Source organism: Mycetomoellerius zeteki, unplaced genomic scaffold, assembly GCF_001594055.1.
Source record: "Mycetomoellerius zeteki isolate Tzet28-1 unplaced genomic scaffold, Tzet1.0 scaffold164, whole genome shotgun sequence".
In the NCBI taxonomy this organism is placed as follows: domain Eukaryota; kingdom Metazoa; phylum Arthropoda; class Insecta; order Hymenoptera; family Formicidae; genus Mycetomoellerius; species Mycetomoellerius zeteki.
Genome location: NW_017256594.1, coordinates 983,584 through 1,002,714, shown reverse-complemented (window position 1 = coordinate 1,002,714; position 19,131 = coordinate 983,584). Strand labels below are relative to the sequence as shown.

Below are 19,131 nucleotides of genomic sequence, written 5' to 3'. Positions count from 1 at the left end.
TGTAGAGTTCTCCCTTTTCACTATCTTTCGACTCTCGGGTTCCGCGAGGAGTTTAATATAATGGCTAATATTATCGGGAGGATCCGTACAATGCAAACAATTTGAACCTGCCCGCTCTCGAGATGGGAGAGAAAAAGAGAGAGACGGAGAATGAAAGAGAGAGAGGCTGAGCGCGCGATAAGACGAGCAATGAACAGAAAATAGTGCACCAGCCCGCCGGAGGAAACTGCGAGCCTCAGTCGACTAAATACGACGGACATCGGTAATCGATACCGCACAATGGCCCGCGGAAAACGTACTTCGGTCGAGAGGGCGCGTAATATCACCCCCGCATCACGTATACGCCGCGCGATCGCCATTTCCTCGACGCGATTCACCGATCATTGCGCAATTTCATTATTCTCTCTCGACGGGCCGGTGTTCTTAACAATTCGTATCAATTACTCAACCAAAGTAGTCTCGCCAAAATGGTGACGTCAAATATTTAATTCTTATTTTAAGGAAAATTGAAATAAGATTTAATGTTTCACATTAATTATTATTGGAAGTATAAGCAAGAAATTGTGCTGACTTTTCTTATCTTTCTGTAACTTCCACATTCATTAAATAACCACGATATGTAGCATTGCACGTATTTTTATCGTCGTAATTAAAAATAAAATCCTTTCATTTCGTATAAACTATTCGCAACAAGACTTTCAATTTAATGGACTGCCATTAGATAGCTTCGTCATCGCGCGAGTAGGTCGTGGTTGATTCTCTGTGATTTTAATAGCTACGGACGAACACGAGTACAAAACGGTGAAGGAAAGGGAAGATAGAGAGAGAATGTGCGCGAGACTGGCCTTTATTAGACGGCGGGTGGCGGGACGGAAACACGTGGCCGATTCCGAGCCGAACGTTGTCCGGCGCGAGAACAGCTCGCGAGAATAGATCCTCTCGCTGGTATTATTTTCCGCAACTGGGTTAATTCTCCTCCCCTGCTCTCCTCTCTTTGTTCCCTTTATAGGCGCTGCCGCCGCCACCGACGCTGACAATGGCAGTATAACACATTATCTACCCTTTAATTGCATTTTTATTGGCCGCGCACCGGCACGAATAAATCGCCTTCGCTTCGACTCCGCTCCGAGAGCCGCGAAGAGCTTGACAGCTCGCGCTGATTAATGCTCGGCTAAAGGCTCCTTCCTTTTAATCCACGAGTGTCGTAATATACCTCGAGATTACGCCGCGCACTCGGGAACGAGGCGGTGGAACGATATTTTAACGCGGTCCTAAAGTTCATTCTTAATAGAGCCTCGGATCACTTTTCTTTTTTAGCTTCGTACTTAGCATAATTGATCTGAAAACTACGCTCGTATTACTCGAATTCTATTCACATCTATTGTACCAATGTCGGTAATTACGTCAGGAATTAGAATAATTCAAAGGCATTCAGAGAGAGAGAGAGAGAGAGAGAGAAGTAGAAAAAAATATAATCTTACACACATACATTTTAGTATTTGTTGGACGCATTGTAATAAAATATGTTTTGTGTTAATTAATGTAATATTAATGTAATACAAGTTAGTCTTTAAAGAAGTTTTAATTAATAATTAGTAAAAGAAATATACCTGTCTTTTTATGAATCTTTTTCTATTTTCTCATTTTAATGTTAAAATAAAATTTTGAAAAGTATGGATTAACATGGGTTAAGGATAGTTTTTTTTCGTAAATAAAGTCCCTTTCTTGGCTATTGTAAACATGAAGTAAAATAAATTATCATTATTGAAATAAAATTTCTTCTCATTTAAAAGCTCGCAAGTAGAAAATTATACTAACTGATGATTAAATGTTAGAGTATCTAGTCATACTAAGAAAGTGAACGATATTTCATATAATATCCGCGCTATATTCCGCTTTATTAAACGATCGTTCGTTATTTCATTTATTCAAGGAATTGTTGCCGCTAGTTGTTTATCAAGAAAGGAATATTATCTTCCTTGAGTTGCTGTGTATTCACTGCTTACACCACGTAACACGGAAGGTTGTTAAACGCTATCGCGGGTAAAACATACTTTGCGTCACGAGCATCTGTGCTCGACCTCCTTCCGCGTTATCAAGAACCGAAAATATAGTTTTCTTCTTACTCCATCCATCTGGAATAGAAGTAAAACATTCAAGAAAACCATCGATCATCATATCATCATTACGATTCGAGGTGCGATATAAGCCATGAAATTTTCGTATTTTTTCCTAAATTTTATATCTAACACTTTTTTAAATTATTACATCTAATATAATGAACTTCCCTTAATATCGCGAGAAATTTTGCTTGAGCAACAGCTTGTTTTTACATCCACGTATCTCGAGCCATAAATTCGCGCATACCTAATTCCGTTCGTTGATTCAACCTTTCGCTGCGGAATAATTTTTGCATGTAAATAGCGTGGCGAATATATTCGTCGAACGCCTTCGCCGCGCTGCAAATAAACGTGGCGCAGGTTTCTCGCGGGTGATTTTCATTTTTCCACTCTGTACCCGTTACACGTCACGTCTGTAACGTTACGAGCAACGGGCGCTGATTAATCGATAACGCATTAAATTGTGCGTCAACGCATACGCGATTATCGCGTGCATTGCGTGCATTTACGAAAATGAAAAGCAAAAACTTGAACGCGACGAAGCAAGATATGTACTATCCTGCCATTGCCGTTTCCCGAAGGATGCTATGATATAGGGTATACCTAAGGTTGAGGAAATCCTTCCCGAATTGCACTGCGAGCCATTGTTGGCAGCTCGGACAATGGAACGGGCAATGAAATTCTGAAAAACTCGGCAGGCGAAGCCTTCGTCCAATGCCGGACCGGAACGGATTGAGGAAGTTTTCCCTCCTCTTTCGCCAACCGTCTGCAGCCGCGGGCAATTATACTTTTATGTATACGTGCGCGTCTGTATGTGAAACGTTCGAAGCCGACCACGGTCCGGATAACTCGTTTCTTACTTCCCTCTGCCCATCTGTTAGCTTCTCGATCCACAAAGATCCTCCGCTACGATTCCTCCTTCTCGATATTTCGCTGAGCGGTCATAAAATAATTGGCCGGACTCCTTTCACGTCTACGCGTTCAACGTCCGGTACCTGACATCCGGTCTTCCCCTTTATTTCGCCGCGAATTACACGTCGCGGTTAAACACGAGAGCGACGATGACGTTGTTTCAGCGTCGCGAAATACGTTGTTTAACGACTTTATATAAGTAATTTAACGACGACGCTAATAAATCGTGGAAGCATACGGATTAACAGAGGAAGCGATAATTACAACTCCGATAATTCAGCGAGTGGAGCTAGTCACATTTCAGAATAGTCAAAATAAATTAATTACAACTGTCTAGACCAAAGTACAAATAGCAATAATGCTATTTGTTCCGTTTGCAGCGCATTAATCGTCGTACAGTCATCGCATAATTAATAACGACATATTAATGTTAATCAATGAGTATGTCACTCACGTGGTATAAAGTTACAAATCATGATACATAAACGCTATGGTAATGCTGATATTCATGTACAAAATGTTTGCGGTTGTAAAGAATTGATTGCAAATTTAGTCAGTAAAATTTATCGCTACTTTCTAAATCGGAATCAATAGATAATCAATGACATCAGACTTAAGTATGCCAATGGGGTAATCAGTGAATAAAACGTGGAATTCCTAAACTTAGCTAACCTTGATTTAGTTTAGTGTGTAAATTCAATGTGTGGTATTGAAAGATAAAAACTGAAGTGCAAATATCGGAATTTTAATTCTACAATGCTCAAATTTTCTTTCCTTTTTAATGGAATTTCACTGATTATCCAGTATCGAGTATGCTACTGGATAATCAATGAATTTCACTGATTATCCAGTATCAAGTATGCTACTGGATAATCAATGAAATTCCATTAAATCCATTCTAATTTAAATTTAGAGAGTAATAACATTTAACTCACCTTCTTATCACACGTGCAACTTTTACGCTAAAAAAAAATACGCTATTAATAGAAAGGAGAAGACGAAGCTATTGTAGTGCATCAGGTCGATCGAACATGTGAAAATAGACTTCCGCCAGCCATATTTCTATATATCGCATATCCAGCATAGTTTGATTTAAAATAAACATTCGCGCGAACGCGATTCGATGAACGTATCTCAGCGCCAATAAATTGCAGATAAAAATAGAACGTTTAAGGGGAAGTCATTCTATTGCCCTAAACGGTCATTTCCTTTCCTTCGCTCTCGGTGACGTAAATCCGCGATTCGCCGTGATTTTCGAGGAAATTTCGCTGAGCGGCGGGATAACAATGGTAGTATACCTTTCCCCGAAAGTTCCAAGAGTATTTCTGCCGAACAGAAAAGCGTAAAAAGAAAGAGAAAAGTATATATTAGATATCTCACAGAAGTGACGTAGTTTCTTCCAGCTAAGGACTAGAAGAGATTTTTATTAAATAAAATTTCACTGAATACTGTTTTTTCCAGAATTATTGATTTTTAATATTGCGTACATTACGTATTAAAAGTGAATAATTTTACTGATATGCAGTCTAAAGTTTTAACTCGTTAAAATCACCTGTAATCGAAAGATTAATACAAAAAATATCTCCATCATTGATATAAAGCCATATGGAGATGAAAACATTTTGTTTATATGTACAGATATAAGTAATAAAAAAAAAAGAGAACAATGGGGAAAAGCGGAAAAGGTGAAGCAAGGCGAAATTGAATCTCTCAGTTAAAGAAAAGTTAAAACGATCTGCGGCTTATCGGGAAGTTGCAACGCGTACGACATTGCTCCGAAACGGATTTCGGTCCCCGGACATATTTAATTCCATCCACTCTAGAAGCAGCGCACTTTCGTAAATTATCAGCGTTAAAGTCGGAGTAAGTTTCTCGTAGGATGCATAAGACCAGGTCGCGAAATGTAAATCGCATTGGATGATCGCTGCATCAATCAAATGCAGTTCAATCGATTGTCGATCTTGCTGCTGCTATTAAGTTAATGAAATCCGTCGCTGTTATTCAAACATCGTCCATAAAGAAAAAAATGTAAAAAAAATGTAAAAGAAAGAAAAAAGAGATTTCACAAACAAATTTCAAACGCCAAAAATTTTAAGGAGAAAACGATTGTTTTTTGAAAGTACAATATTTTCATGCCGCTAATATAAACGAAAAATCATAAATATAACAACTTTCAAGTCAATTTCCACTTTACAAAAATTTGCTTCCGCATTTTTGATTCGTAAAAGCGCTTTCTCACAAAAAATATTTTTTTTTCGGTCAATTCCAACGCATATTGTGGCTCGATGCAGCGTCACAAACGCCCTTGGCGATTGCTGAATCGTACTTTTCGGACTGTAGGAAATCAAGTTTCTTCTCAGCAGGCTCAAATATTCCACCAGCATCGCGGCTACAAGAATGACGGCAATTCGCGAGCGGTCTTTATGGCCGGATGATCCCCGAATGGAAACTTTCGAATGCAATAATAATTCTCGTGGGAGCGTTAAAGGTATATAATGCTACAAAGCCGGTACGTGTACATAATGCGGTATGTAGTCTATTATCCAGTGTCACGGCCTATCGTACCGGCGCAGCGCGCCGCTCACGGTATCTCTATACGTGACCGAAATACCATCAATACTCCCTCACATCGTTGATTTCTCGACCTTTTCTCACTTTCTTACACCGCATTTCCGTGTCACGGTGAATCGAGGCAACGGATTGCCCCGACTTGTCGATGCGTGCATCTGTCGCCATTCACAACGACCTGCTGGATGACGACGATAAATCAGATGGTTAACACGCTTGTTGTACTTTAACACGCCGATGAGCAGCGAAAGAATGATCGATACGATATTGTTTTATTCGTTTGAACAAACTAATCACATAATTTTCCAGTGTATATTGTAGGTATAAGTAAAATCATTTATTAATTAATACACTGATCCTAACTTTTATTGCTAATATTAAATTGCAAATCATGTGATAAATATTTTTTTCAATAACAAGTTGCTCCAAGATATAAAATATTAACAATTAAATCTTCTGCTCACCTATTTATAAAATACAAAATAAAAACTGAAAGGTTGTATCTGATATTGAAAATTGAAATCGAAATTTAAACAATCGCATTGCATAAATAAATTAAAAATCAATTGTATATGTACGAAAATAATCTAAAATATGAACTGAAATATCACCGCCTGAGGACCGATGTAAACTCGCGACTTCACATTTCGTCGGGCTGAGTAACGCCTATGGAAACTGACGCATGAATGATACATGAACGAGCCTCAGGGATCGTCTCGCATACTATTACCAGTGGTAAAGAGTCCCTTAGAAAATCTCTCGAACGGGAATATTTAGTTCGCGTTTGCATAACATTCGTACGTATGTTTCGGCAAAGACAATCGCTCAAAAAAAAATAAGAGAAAGAAAATTCGTATTTTGCTATCGTGAAATTATATTTTTGAAGAAAAAATGAAAGAAGAAGAATAGAATTTTATATTTACGGGCAAATGCTTAGATTAAAACTCTAAGACCGGTATTCATAGTCGGTTCTTATATTCAAGACCGTCTTAAGTACAGTTTTAAGATCATAAACCCATCACAAAGCCGTATTAGCATCCTTAAGATATTTAAGGCGGTCTCTCTTGAAATAAAAACGGATTATGAATACTGGCTTAAAACTCGAAATAATAATTCAAACAGCATTTATATAAAATAAACGCATTCTTTACATTTGTTGAACATTATATTGTATTAACAAAGTGTCAATAAAAATACCACCTTTTTCCAGAATTTTTTCGTATTCTATGTATATTGAAAAATCCATCTTTCCACAGTATAGAAATTTAAGCAAATTAATCATTATACGACGTTTGCAAAGATTTTATTGCCGCGTGCCGTATCAAAGATTGAATGGAGAAAAAAAGAGTAAGAGAGAGAAAGAACGAGGAACTTTAATTGATATGTAAATCGCGTTACACGCCGCGACTCGCACACATACACGCGATAGAAACAACACGCATCCGATGCAAATAGTTAGATAGGAACAGAATGGGCTTATCGTTTATGCGTGCTCGTACTCGTTGGACTTTACCATATATTACCCTCCACACCGATATCAGTCTAAATCGAGTGACTCTCCAGCCACATCGATTTTCGCATCGAAACGTTCCTTTCAAACGACCGATGTATCGTCCAAAATGGTTTCTATCGCTTCCGGGCCAACATGCATGTTTAATCATACTCCTACGATAATTTATTTCCTCGTTCTAGTTTTTTTTTATTTCGCAGTTCGCACCATTCTGCATTTTATTACATTACGCAGAACAATTAAGTAATCAATGAATGACTTTATGCTTGTTTCTTTATAGTCACGTAAGGTCGATCCAAAAATTATCCACTATAATTGTTTACATATAATTTTTTACAGTGTATAATTATATAATATATTTCGGTAAATCTTCAGATTAGGCAACCCCCCTCCCCCAATGACCTTGACCTTGACTTATGTTGTTAAGATCACCCCGAGTGACCTCCAACAAGTTTTAACCATTGTTCGTTATTCGTTAAAAAGTTATTAACAAAAAAAAGTTTGAAAAATAATGTCTCTTTTCTACTATATAAAACAGAAGCAAGGTGAAATGAGACGTTATTTACTTTATTTTTTAAGACCTTATATACGTTTATTCAAATATTTTCTGCTTTAAAAACACAAATTCTTTGCTTTAAAACCGCACTTTTTTCCCTTTAAAATACAAATTCTCTGCTTTTAAAAAAACAAATTCTTTTTAAAAACACAAATTCTTTGTTCTAAAGACACAAAAATTATATAGGAAATTATATAAGAAAATATTTTGCGCTGTTACAACAGGGAATTTGTTTCATCGGAGCACAATTATGTCCAAAAGTTAGGTTTTATTGATGAACCTTTTTTGTTAATAACTTTTTAACAAATAACGAGCGACGGCTAAAACTTGTTGGAGATCACTCGGGGTAATGACCTTGACAACGTATGTCAAGGTCATTGAGGGGGATCCCCTAATCTGAAGATTTACTCATATTTCTTGCATAAAATTAATATAATTAAATTGTTGCTAAAAAAAACTGAATTGGATTAGAGATTAGAAAAATAAGGTATTATTTTAGGTATAGCGAATTAGACTAGAAAAATAAGGTATAGCGAATTTTAAGATAAAAGCCTTAAATATAAGAATTCTATACGAGTACAAATAACACATGAACAATCAAAAAAATTATATATCGTCCAACTTGTCTCTCCGACGAAAGTCATATCGACCACGTTACATATACATGTTTTATCTACACTCATATCGGATTCGCGTATTCTGGCAAAAATGCGCGGTTCCGTCGAAAACTCGAGAAACGAGATCTTGAACGTAAGTACGAGAAAAGGACGAAAAGTGGAAATATGAGAGTCTCCATTTTCTCTTAACACCCTTTTCTCCTCAGGATAGAGCTACTTCGCATCCAATTCCGCTTGCTTCTTTGCTCGCGGTAGTCAACGAGAGTAACAACAAAGTTCCTCCCAAAGTCGCATGTATTTCCACGTTTTCGTCGTCGTTACAAGGTGTACATACAACAAAGTGCGATGATCCGTGATATTCTTGTATGTCCACGATCGTCGAAAAACTAGTTTAGTTAAAGTAACGGTTAGAACAGCGAAAGTTTCTTATAATATAAAACATTGAATTGTATCTCTTATATTATTCCATTATGATTCCAAAACTAATTATTAAAACGTAATAATTAACGAATTAACAATGTAAGTTTCATACATTTTTATATGATTCATTAATTGTGTTTACAAATTGTTTACAAACAGAATTAATGAACCATATAAAGATTTGTAAGACTTACATTGCTGATTTGTTATTTATTACGTTTTAATTATTATAGTATTGTATTACATTTGAAACCATTATGAAATAATACAAGAGATTCAATGTTTTCTTTTATGCACATGTTATCAGAATATGTTCATCGATTAACGTATAACTGCAAACAAGCAGTAAGAGTAGAATACATTAAGGATTAAAATTTATTGATTATCAACGGCGGAATAAAAACCTACGTGCGTTTACCTTAGTGTGATTGCCGAGGGTAGCTGGGAACGAAATTTGTTTGCCGCGAGCCAGAGTTTCGCCCCGTTGGAACAACGAGAGCAGGTCCAATGAGATCTCAATGAGATTAAAAAGTTGTCAACTGCTTCATCCCGGCTATTCCCCGCTTTCCCTTTATCCCTGGCACGTTCCCGTTTTCGCGCCACTCCCGGGAAACTTTGCTAGTTAGAATTTCTCATAGCACGTTCTGAAAAGAAACCATTTCCCCGTTGCTGCTACCGCATCGAAGTCAAACTCGAGGAATGCACCACCTGATAATAGCGCTCGAGACACTGCCTGCCCGCATTTCCCCTCGAATTATCAATGTCTCGGTAGTACGAAGAAAGGGAAAAAGGAAAATAGTAGACGCAGCGGATATTCCAATTTGTATTTAGCAATCAGCAAAGTAGGAAACCATTCTTTAGAACGTTGATGTCATCGTGATTAAAATAACATTGAAATAATCTTTCAAATAGCAAAAATATGTTTAAGTCTTGTCGCAAACAGAGAATTTAAAAAGTTGACTGAAATTATCCATGCATATAAATACATTAATTATATGCATCTTTTAAATACCAAGAATATAAATAACTTAGGATTAAAATCAGTCGCGTGTCGTTGACAAATGTGGCACAGTTTAAATACTTATTAACAGAGATTTACACTTAATGGAGGAACGCATTTAACTCGTACTTGCAAAATATTATTTATTAATTCGCATAATTCATAAAGCCGGACAATTTCATTAACCCTTCTGAAGTATTTGTGCAAAATGGATGACTCAATTTCAGTCAAACTCATTAAAGAATCTACCATTAAAATTAGTTTCGGAGTTATTAATAGGCGAAAGCATTTTACGTTAATATTTTAACATTTCTCTGCGATATTTACGAGTTTTAAATCTGCGCGGTATTTAGCTCAAAGAATATCACGGTACGAGAATTCTTAAATATATCGTGACCCGGTTTCGGGAAGTGGGATTAATCACTTAGCAAATGCACGTACGCTTCGCCGCTCGGTGGGTGGTCCAATCCATCTCGTGAGACTCGCAAGGAGATCGCGAGACCGCGAGACAAACTAAGCGTTGGTGGTGCAAACTGAGGCTGCGGCAACGCCTTTGAAGACGAAACCAAAGTTCTGTTTGCGGACACATTTCCCTACCCACGTATGTCGTGACGTATGTTCAAAGCAACGCACATTGACAGTAACTCTTATCTTATCTCCAATTCGCGGCATTATCGGTGCCAAAAGCCTGGCTCTCCAAATAGTTACATATTTAATATTAATTAATTAATGTGTAGCTGCAGGCGATACAGCAGCGTTGTTCGCCTTCGAGTCCATATGGCGGACCAAAATTACAATTAGAGCAGTTTGCTCACCAGAAGGATATGGGTCATCGATTATATCTAATATTTTAACTGACAAATATAACAACGTGCGTAGAGAGGTATTTCGTTAATCTGAGAATTAAATCATAATATTAGAGATTTGTTAAACTTAAATTGATTTAAACTAACGATCAGGGTAGAACTAATTATGTGATTATGATTTCGACTGAAATATCATTAATGTTAAAATTCACGCACGCAGTATCAAATAGAATAGAACGTGAATAACATGATAATGGGGAGTTAGATAGATTTGTGTAGATAATCATAAGAAAGATAAGAAAGAATCACATGCGTGGACACGTATGGCGTATGTGCATTTCCGCGATGTAACGAATAAAAGAAAAGGAGGGGATATGACTGTGCGATAAAAAATATATTTGTCGTTCCAGTTTTGCTCTGGTTGACATAGCACGGCGAAAGCTCTTCAGTAAATCCAGCTTAAAGCAGCTGTGTAAACATTGACCTATATTACAATCACGGCGCCGGAAGTGTCCGCCAGCAGCAGCATCACCATTACCACCATCGGCATCAGTATCGCCATCAACGAGCAGCATCATTAAGATGAAACTACAAAGTAACCCGAGGCACACGGGAGAAACGTGTACAGTTCACTCGAGTTTAAATACGTTCAAGTCGGGTGTCATAATTATTTCTTATCGCGACATTCGCTCGACGACCTAGTCGTAAAAAGGACCTTTCAAAGGCCATTTCTCTTGTATCGGTACCAGTAATCATCCCGCTCGTCTGCACAAACGAGAAACTCGCGCCCTTAATTAATGCAGAGATCCGGACGTAGTTTGTGGTAGTGACTATCCTTTAACTTTTCAAATAGTGCAAGCTCGCGCGAAAGTTTTTAGTCACTGATTATATTACGAGGTCTTACCGCGATATTTATGAAAACTGAAGCTAACCCCCATTGAACGATGTACAAGACATCGTTCAAGGAAAGTGCAACTCTAAAACGTAACATTTTAATAATATAACTTTTTAAACAAATATATTAATATTTTCTTTTAAAATTTTTTAATGTGTCTTTCAATAAATGTGATAATTGTATGTTAAGTAGATCTCAAAAATTATATAATTTTGAAAATGTAAATTGTATTTGAATTTATATGATAGTAATTTTATGATGTATTTTTTTTGATATTTTATTGCATTCCGTAAACTATGTATTACAATTTATATCAACAATGATTGAAGTAAGACAGAACTTTTCATTCCGTTATTTACTTGTTTATTTGTATTCCGTAAAGTAATTAATTCTGCTAATTAATTGTCTTGCGATACATGTGTATCCATCAACATGCACTCTATTTTGTACCAGCGCGTTTACTTTCGCGCACACTCGTCATACATCAGAGACATCAGAGAGATCAGAACGTGTCGTGAGGAGAATCCCGCATGTCGTGAACAAAGGCTTCACTTTATTTCTCTAGGCGGCTTCATCACCGAGATGACTATCGTCTAATCTTCTGATTGTGAGAGAACGACTACACCGCGGAAACGATACGGGATAAGCCGGGCTGGACGTACGTAAAGAAAAATGGTACAACTACTGCGCAAGTAGTCCGCCTCCACGACCATCCTCCTCCTCCAACAACCCAACTCTCTGGCCCGCTATCTATGGTTCGAGGGTTGGGTGGTAAAAGCGGAGAGACACTTAAAGGATTTACGGGGCTGAGAACTCTAGACTCCGCTCGGATCGGCTCGAGAAGTACGGGCGAAACTAAGTGCACGCTTAAGAAGGAAAAAGAAGGTAAACGAGAATGCGACGTATATACCGTCAATTCTCCGTTGTCAAGTTAAACTTCCGATATGTGCTCCGTAATGTTTGAACGAGTGTCAATCCTATCGTGATTCGTTGAGATGATTCGAAAGTATCTAAAACGAGAGCTTATATGACTTACATATAAATATTTTAATTAGATAAGAAATATGTTATTGGGAAAAGAGATAGATATAGTAAATATAATTGGAAAAAATAAACACACAATATATATTTAGATATTTTAAATCACATTATACACCAGCGGAGCAAAGTACTTTAGAATATTAGAAAATAAAAAGTATTTACTGATAAAAACCAAATATTTGGATATACAACATACGTGGTAAGTGATGTTATTTCGAAGGAGGAATAATAAAAGTCCGATAAACTGCGGCCTATTGTGCACTAGCTTGACTATCATTTGAAAAGACGGCCCTTGCATCAGCGGCATTGTTGTGGGCTGTAACACAAAGCTTTCCTTTTCTCACTCCCTCGTGCACCATCCGCTCCTCCCTTCTCATTTCTCGAGGCTGTCTGCTGCCGAAAGGGATAACTCGTTCATGGCAACGACGAAAAGAGCATTATGAGCGGAAACTCTACCGCAATGTAATTTCCCTTAGAAGAAATTACAGAACAAAGCATTAATTCGTTTCGAACCGTGCGATAGCAGGCAGCCATGCACTTGCTGAAATAATTTAGAATTATATGCCGTTGAATTTTAATTTTCAAACTGTCGGCAAAACTTTGTTAAAATAAAGAAGTGAGTACATTGTAAGAGTCGAGGACGAGATATTTCGCGCACTCCACATGTTCAAGCACAAGCCGAGCGTTGAACGTAACGTAAAATCCAGCAATCCCTCCAAGTTAGAAGAGGAGTTCGTGCTTTACCTCTCGCGATGCTGAGGAAAACTCATTTCATTGGTTTCGTGAGATGCTGTGAGTGCGGCTAAGTCAGTGCTAACGTAGGAAACTCGGTCGAACGCGGAGCAATGTCTGATTCCTTCTCTCCTCGACGAATACGACGCAATGAACGGATAAGAGGAGGCTAGAAATCTCTCTTTTCCATTTTTCCTGACTTCGTCGTAACGAAGCGTTTACATCGCACATGTATAACATCGACCGGCGCGGCGCGGGCGGCGTAACAGACACCGAACAAGCAAATGCGTGGGCGTGGAGAGAAAGGTCTTGCAGCCAAGACGGCCAAAACCACTTGAGCATTCCGCGTGAAGCCACGTGGCGGTATTTAAGGCCTCGCTAAATGCACCCTGCACCGCGCGTGTATACCTCGTGCAAAATTGTTGGCGCGTTTACTTTGCGCCAGTCCGGGATTCTAGAGTTCGCCTACCGCCATGCCACACGGAAAAAGGACTAACTAATGAGAAATGAGCGAGCGAGCAAACTTACGAGCGAGGAAAGGACTCAAAGAACTTTTCCGACGCTCCGTTTTTTAACGATATATAGTCCTTACCTCAAAATAATTGGTTTCCCCAGCTCGAAGTAACAAATTCAAACGGTGACGTTCTCCACACTGAGAACATTTTTGCAAGTACATCTAACATTTCGCATATATTTAGCTCTTTGTAAATTTTATCTTTACATATCAATATAAATTCAAATACATTCTGAATTATATTCAAATATACTCTTGCGCGGCAATATCTCACAATTATTTCTACGCAAATATCAAAAGAAATTGTCACCATGTATAATGTTTTCTGTATACACTATGCATAACTAAGCAGAATATATAATTATAATTAAATAATGTTAATTTGATATAATTTATGATAAGCGCGAGCGAAAAATATCAACACGCGACCCGTGGTTTCAATTGACACATTAATTAGAGACAAGCAGCGCACGTGTCTCGTTTGCGTGTATCGCTTTTATCGTCTCCGCATGTACTACCGAGACCAGAACAACGAGAGGAAGGTTACGAAGGGGTCGCTGGACCAGCAGAAACTTATAGCAAACCTGGCTGGTAGAAACAGGGCTGAATGCTAAGCACGGCCAGTCGGTTACATTTGCTTGCCGCCCGGCTTCTTAATGAAAACCAACGGCATGGAAACGTCAGGTTTGCTTTGCCTTAAAATTGGAGGCACGACTCGCTTAGCACGGGTATTCCCAACGCAAACGGAATGAGGTTCAAATGCACGACTAATTCGCTATGCTGTTTTACATCTTATACCTTGCCAACGATCAACTCTCGTTCTATCAACTCTCGCATATCTTAAATACATCAACGCAAATGAAAATGCATTTACGAAAAGTACATTTTTAATTTCACAAAACTAATTAACTAATTAACATTAGAACCGCTGATGGTGCCATTTTGACTCTGATAATTATTTAATTTTTTTCTTGTATTAGATATATACAATACAAAATATTGAAAATATGTGAATATATTATAATATAAATAATTCTAACAATACAAATAATACAAAAATAACGTTTTACTAATCGAAAACAAAGATAGGAAATTATTAAATTAACATATTTCACAATTGTAGCTGGATATCGATAGTTTTAATGTTAAGGTTTAACTAACATCAAATTCTAAAAAGATATGATTCTATTTTCGTAATTGCACTAACAATTAAAATTATATAAACATTCCCTACATTTCTTCGGCATTTATTGTCACCTTTAATATGGACAGAAACAAAATTTAGTCAACTCTGATGAATGTTGGCACGAACAGGCTACAAGTAGTAGCTACAGCAGTGAAGCGAGCTATAATAGTCTTCACGCGATTGTCTACTTCATCGTGACTACTTATAAAGCGATGAAGCATCGTCTCGCGAAAAAAACTGTACGCTCGTTCACCTTTTAACGATGGCAAGGAGCACGGATGTAATAACTCGACAGAAAAGTAACCGGAAAGGCTGTTGCTCGTTATGTAGCGTCTACGCTTTTACACTTCCCGATACACTCAGCCTTAACTTTTTACTCTCTTCATCGGCCTTTATGGAAAATTAACGACGGCACGGCGCAGAGCGAGGCGCTCGATTAGAGGCTGAATATTTATGTTCGCCCCCTTTATGCCCTCCCCATTTTCTGTAAGAGAAAGTGTTTCTGTCCGCGCCTGTCTCGGCAAAAACGCGATGTCTAATTATTTCTCATTATTCCCTCATTCATGTCAAACTTTATAGTTAACTTTCACTTTTCAAACTTTTCCGAATAACTGTATCTACGATGATGAAATAAATCGAATGAAATTGATAAAGAAAGAAACCAAAAGAAATACCGCTTTCATATCAATTGGTTGCCAATATGCAGTCAATAGAATGTAAAAATAGATGTATAGAAATAAATGTGAGAATATTAAATCAATCTTATAAATTCTTATATTTTATGAATTACAAGTATCAGATATACCATAATTACTTGTACTTTATTCAAGAGTGTCTCTTTTTATCATTAAAATAAGTTATTTTTTTATTATTATTGAATTAAACCGTACTTCCATTTATCCTAAAATATTTATTACATTAGCGTTCAAATAGAAACATATGTATTACACGTAAATGCAAGTAAATATTTGCAATGTATGTATGAAACTCGGGCTCGCGGGTTAAACCTAAATGACTGTGCAGATCAATCATTCCTACAGGAAATATATCTATCTCTTGCACGTTACAGACCTCCCAGCGACCTCGGAATGGTCCACCATGACGTAAAATTCGACGCTAGCGCAGGTGCGTGTCCCACGCGTTATCGACCAGCGATAAACGCCAGACGATACATTGACGTGATACCGGGGACGGCGGTAAGTCGATCTCCATCGTTGGACATGATCAAAATGTATGTCCACGTCGATAGTACTCGCGCTACATCTTTGAGACTGTCCACATCTACGACAAATCGCGATACGATTCCAAAACGATTAACGCTATCTCGAGTCTGCATCTATCTATGAATCTGACGACCACAGTTACTCTTTTTTGCTGCCCTATAATCAATGAAACAATCCATGCGGAATTATTTAATTCTTAACATTAGAAGCATATATACCAACATTTCCTACTCGCTAAAAGAATCAAGCGAATAAATTACTACAAAAATAAAGAAAGTAATGAAAAACTAAATATTTCATCAGTATAAAGAACATAATTATTAAGAAATCAAAAAAATCCTATCTTTTATACAAGAAAAAAATATAATATTAATCTTAAAAATAAAAACAGTCAATAATAACCGCTCGACACTTCTAGTGTTAAAAATATCAATAATTTCTGCATAATAAATGCTAAAATTCCGTAAATTTATCTTGTCTTTCAAACTTTCCTTTGCTATAATTTTTAATAATTTATACGTTAATCTTCGATATTCTGCCGTGATGAAAGTTGCGCAAGAATGTTAAATAATCATAAAATTAGTGAACATGATACATGCATAAAATTAGTGATACATGCTACCGCGTTAATATGAGAATTTCGCTTGACGTGGTACGACGTAATTCCTCGTGCCAATATACCCACGTGTCCTTTGTATCCTGTGGGTGCCCACACCCTCATTCAATCGGGCGTTTCGCGGCGCGATTCAAAGGCGATTAATATTATCCGGAGCTGCCGATACGACTGGCGCTCCATCACGGACGAGGAGAGAAGAAAAGGAAACCGAGGCGGTGGCGGTGGAGGCATCCGCAACTGGCAACGAAACCAATAACTATTAATCGAAGCACCACCGCACATTCAGCAAAGTCGACGCGACTTAAACGCGCAACAACCCTCGCTTATATCCCCCGCACCCCTAGCGTGTTGGGGCACGCACGTATTTCAAATGGCGAACACTATTCTAAACGCAAAGTCGTGTCTCTCTTTACGACCCTTTCATCTTGCGTCGCTCTTTCCATTAAGGTCCTCGTAATAGCGTGCTGATTTCACGATGTATCTTTAAGGAAATATATCTTCACGCAGCTCTTCAATTCCAGATATTCCACATATCCTCAGAGTGCGCGCTAGTATCTCAAAGATTAATGTTTATTCGTTTATATATTTGCATAGAACCTACATACAGTAATTTCCAAGTATATTTTATGGATATATATATATTTATATATACATATTACATATACACATACGTACACATATAAATTGTTTATATGTAGAATTTTTGTTTGGTTTATAGCTTCTATATTAATCGTAAAGTAGATATATTCGTTAAATTCTCAGCAAAATATGACTACTTTTTTTTATCAAGAAGTAAAATAAATAGATATTCAATGAAAAAATCTGGTTGCATTAATTAAAATTCTGGTAGAATCAACTATAAAGGTACAAATCAGACACTTATAGTATATATAGACACTTAAATCTATCAAACATTCTAGTCGAGATAATCAGAAATTCAATTACGATAACCAGAATTTTGATTGATCAAAATGCATTTTGTTCGTACCTTTTGTTGACACAACTAGAAAATCTTTCTCAGTGTCCTATACCTCACCATGTAACATGAACGATTTGAAGACCTCAATGGTGTTGAAGGAGATCGAGGACCTAAGAAGACGACATTTAGATGAAATATTCGAACTTGACATTATGGCTTCCAGTTACAGAGTATCTGGTACAGAAGCCACGGAGGAACTAGACTAACTGGTTGACGGGGTTATCAAGAGAACGTAGATAACGTCGTTCCATCTACCGTTCTTAAACTGTCACACGTAACTTATGTAGCGACTTCAACCGCGTTTCTCTGCTCTTCCTAATCGGTAGACTGACGATCGCACGTACCGAAGTGCGCGACCGACTCAAAGATATACGACTGAATATTCGGAAGAGGCGGTCTGAAATTTTGGACTCTGTCCGAGCAACCGCAGAACGAGCGAGAGAGAGAGAGAGAGAGAGAGAGAGAGAGAGAGAGAGAGAGAGAGAGAGAGAGCACAAAACGGCTTTCTATCTTAGTCAATATGCACACATGCATATATGATGTATGCAAGGGTGCGACCTAATAAGACTTTAGAATGCCCCTCGATTTCAGATTTTCAGAAAAGTCGATATTCAGAAAAATCTATTAGGGTCTCTTGTCTAATGATTATCATATTAACCCTCAGTATATACGTCATATACGATTGGGTCATTCGTGTCTTACGCATTTTTTCTTTGAAATACTAAGAGCTCCTAGCTAAATAATAATCTGTATATATTTTCTTTCCTCTTTTTTTAATACACAACTATAAAAATTATTAAATGATTTTTACATATACTTTAATAACATCTTTATAAATACTTTCTAAAGTTGTAAAAGTATATGTAAGACACTAATTGATGTATCGCAATGGTAATATATTTAATTCACTCACCGATGCTGCCATGAAGAGAGAAGGGGCGGCTTGGAGGGCAGCAGTTGTGGCTTCAGTACACGAGCCATAGCCAACTGGTGCTGCCTTTTGACATTCTATAACGACAAAAGCAATAATTTTTCATTAGTAATGCAGTAATATAAAATCAAATTTGTCATGCACATGTTTAAAATGTGTTAAAAAATGCTTATTTTATACCAAGCTAAAAAATTCGAGAAAATTTTATGGTAAAAAATATTCGCAAGAAAAATTTTCGTAGAAAAAGTGTGGTGAAACGCGAGCGCATATCACGCTGTATCTACATATGTAGCAAATTGAGGAATTCAATTTTATGCATATGATATCCGACGCCAAGAGTGGTATTTTTGTCTCAGGGACTGTAACACGATTCGCGAGACCGAACAATATAACGCAATAAATAATGGCGAGAGAAGCTCCAATTTTTATAAGTGACTTTTACACAACTACGCCTTCATAAAAAGATAACGAATAAAGCGAAGGATGTAAAAAGAGCATATTTTCA

The 19,131-nt window shown here is 37.3% G+C and overlaps 1 protein-coding gene across 1 annotated transcript in view; it reads right to left on the bottom strand.

The window, feature by feature from the left end:
• Window positions 1-18,694, bottom strand: part of LOC108721232 (uncharacterized) — a 335,056-nt gene extending 316,362 nt beyond the window's left edge. The window contains exon 1 of the mRNA XM_018445654.1: window positions 18,609-18,694. Coding sequence (XP_018301156.1) covers window positions 18,609-18,620 — 12 coding nt within the window. The 5' untranslated portion in view covers window positions 18,621-18,694. The remainder of the gene's footprint in view (window positions 1-18,608) is intronic.
• Window positions 18,695-19,131: the final 437 nt, after the last annotated feature.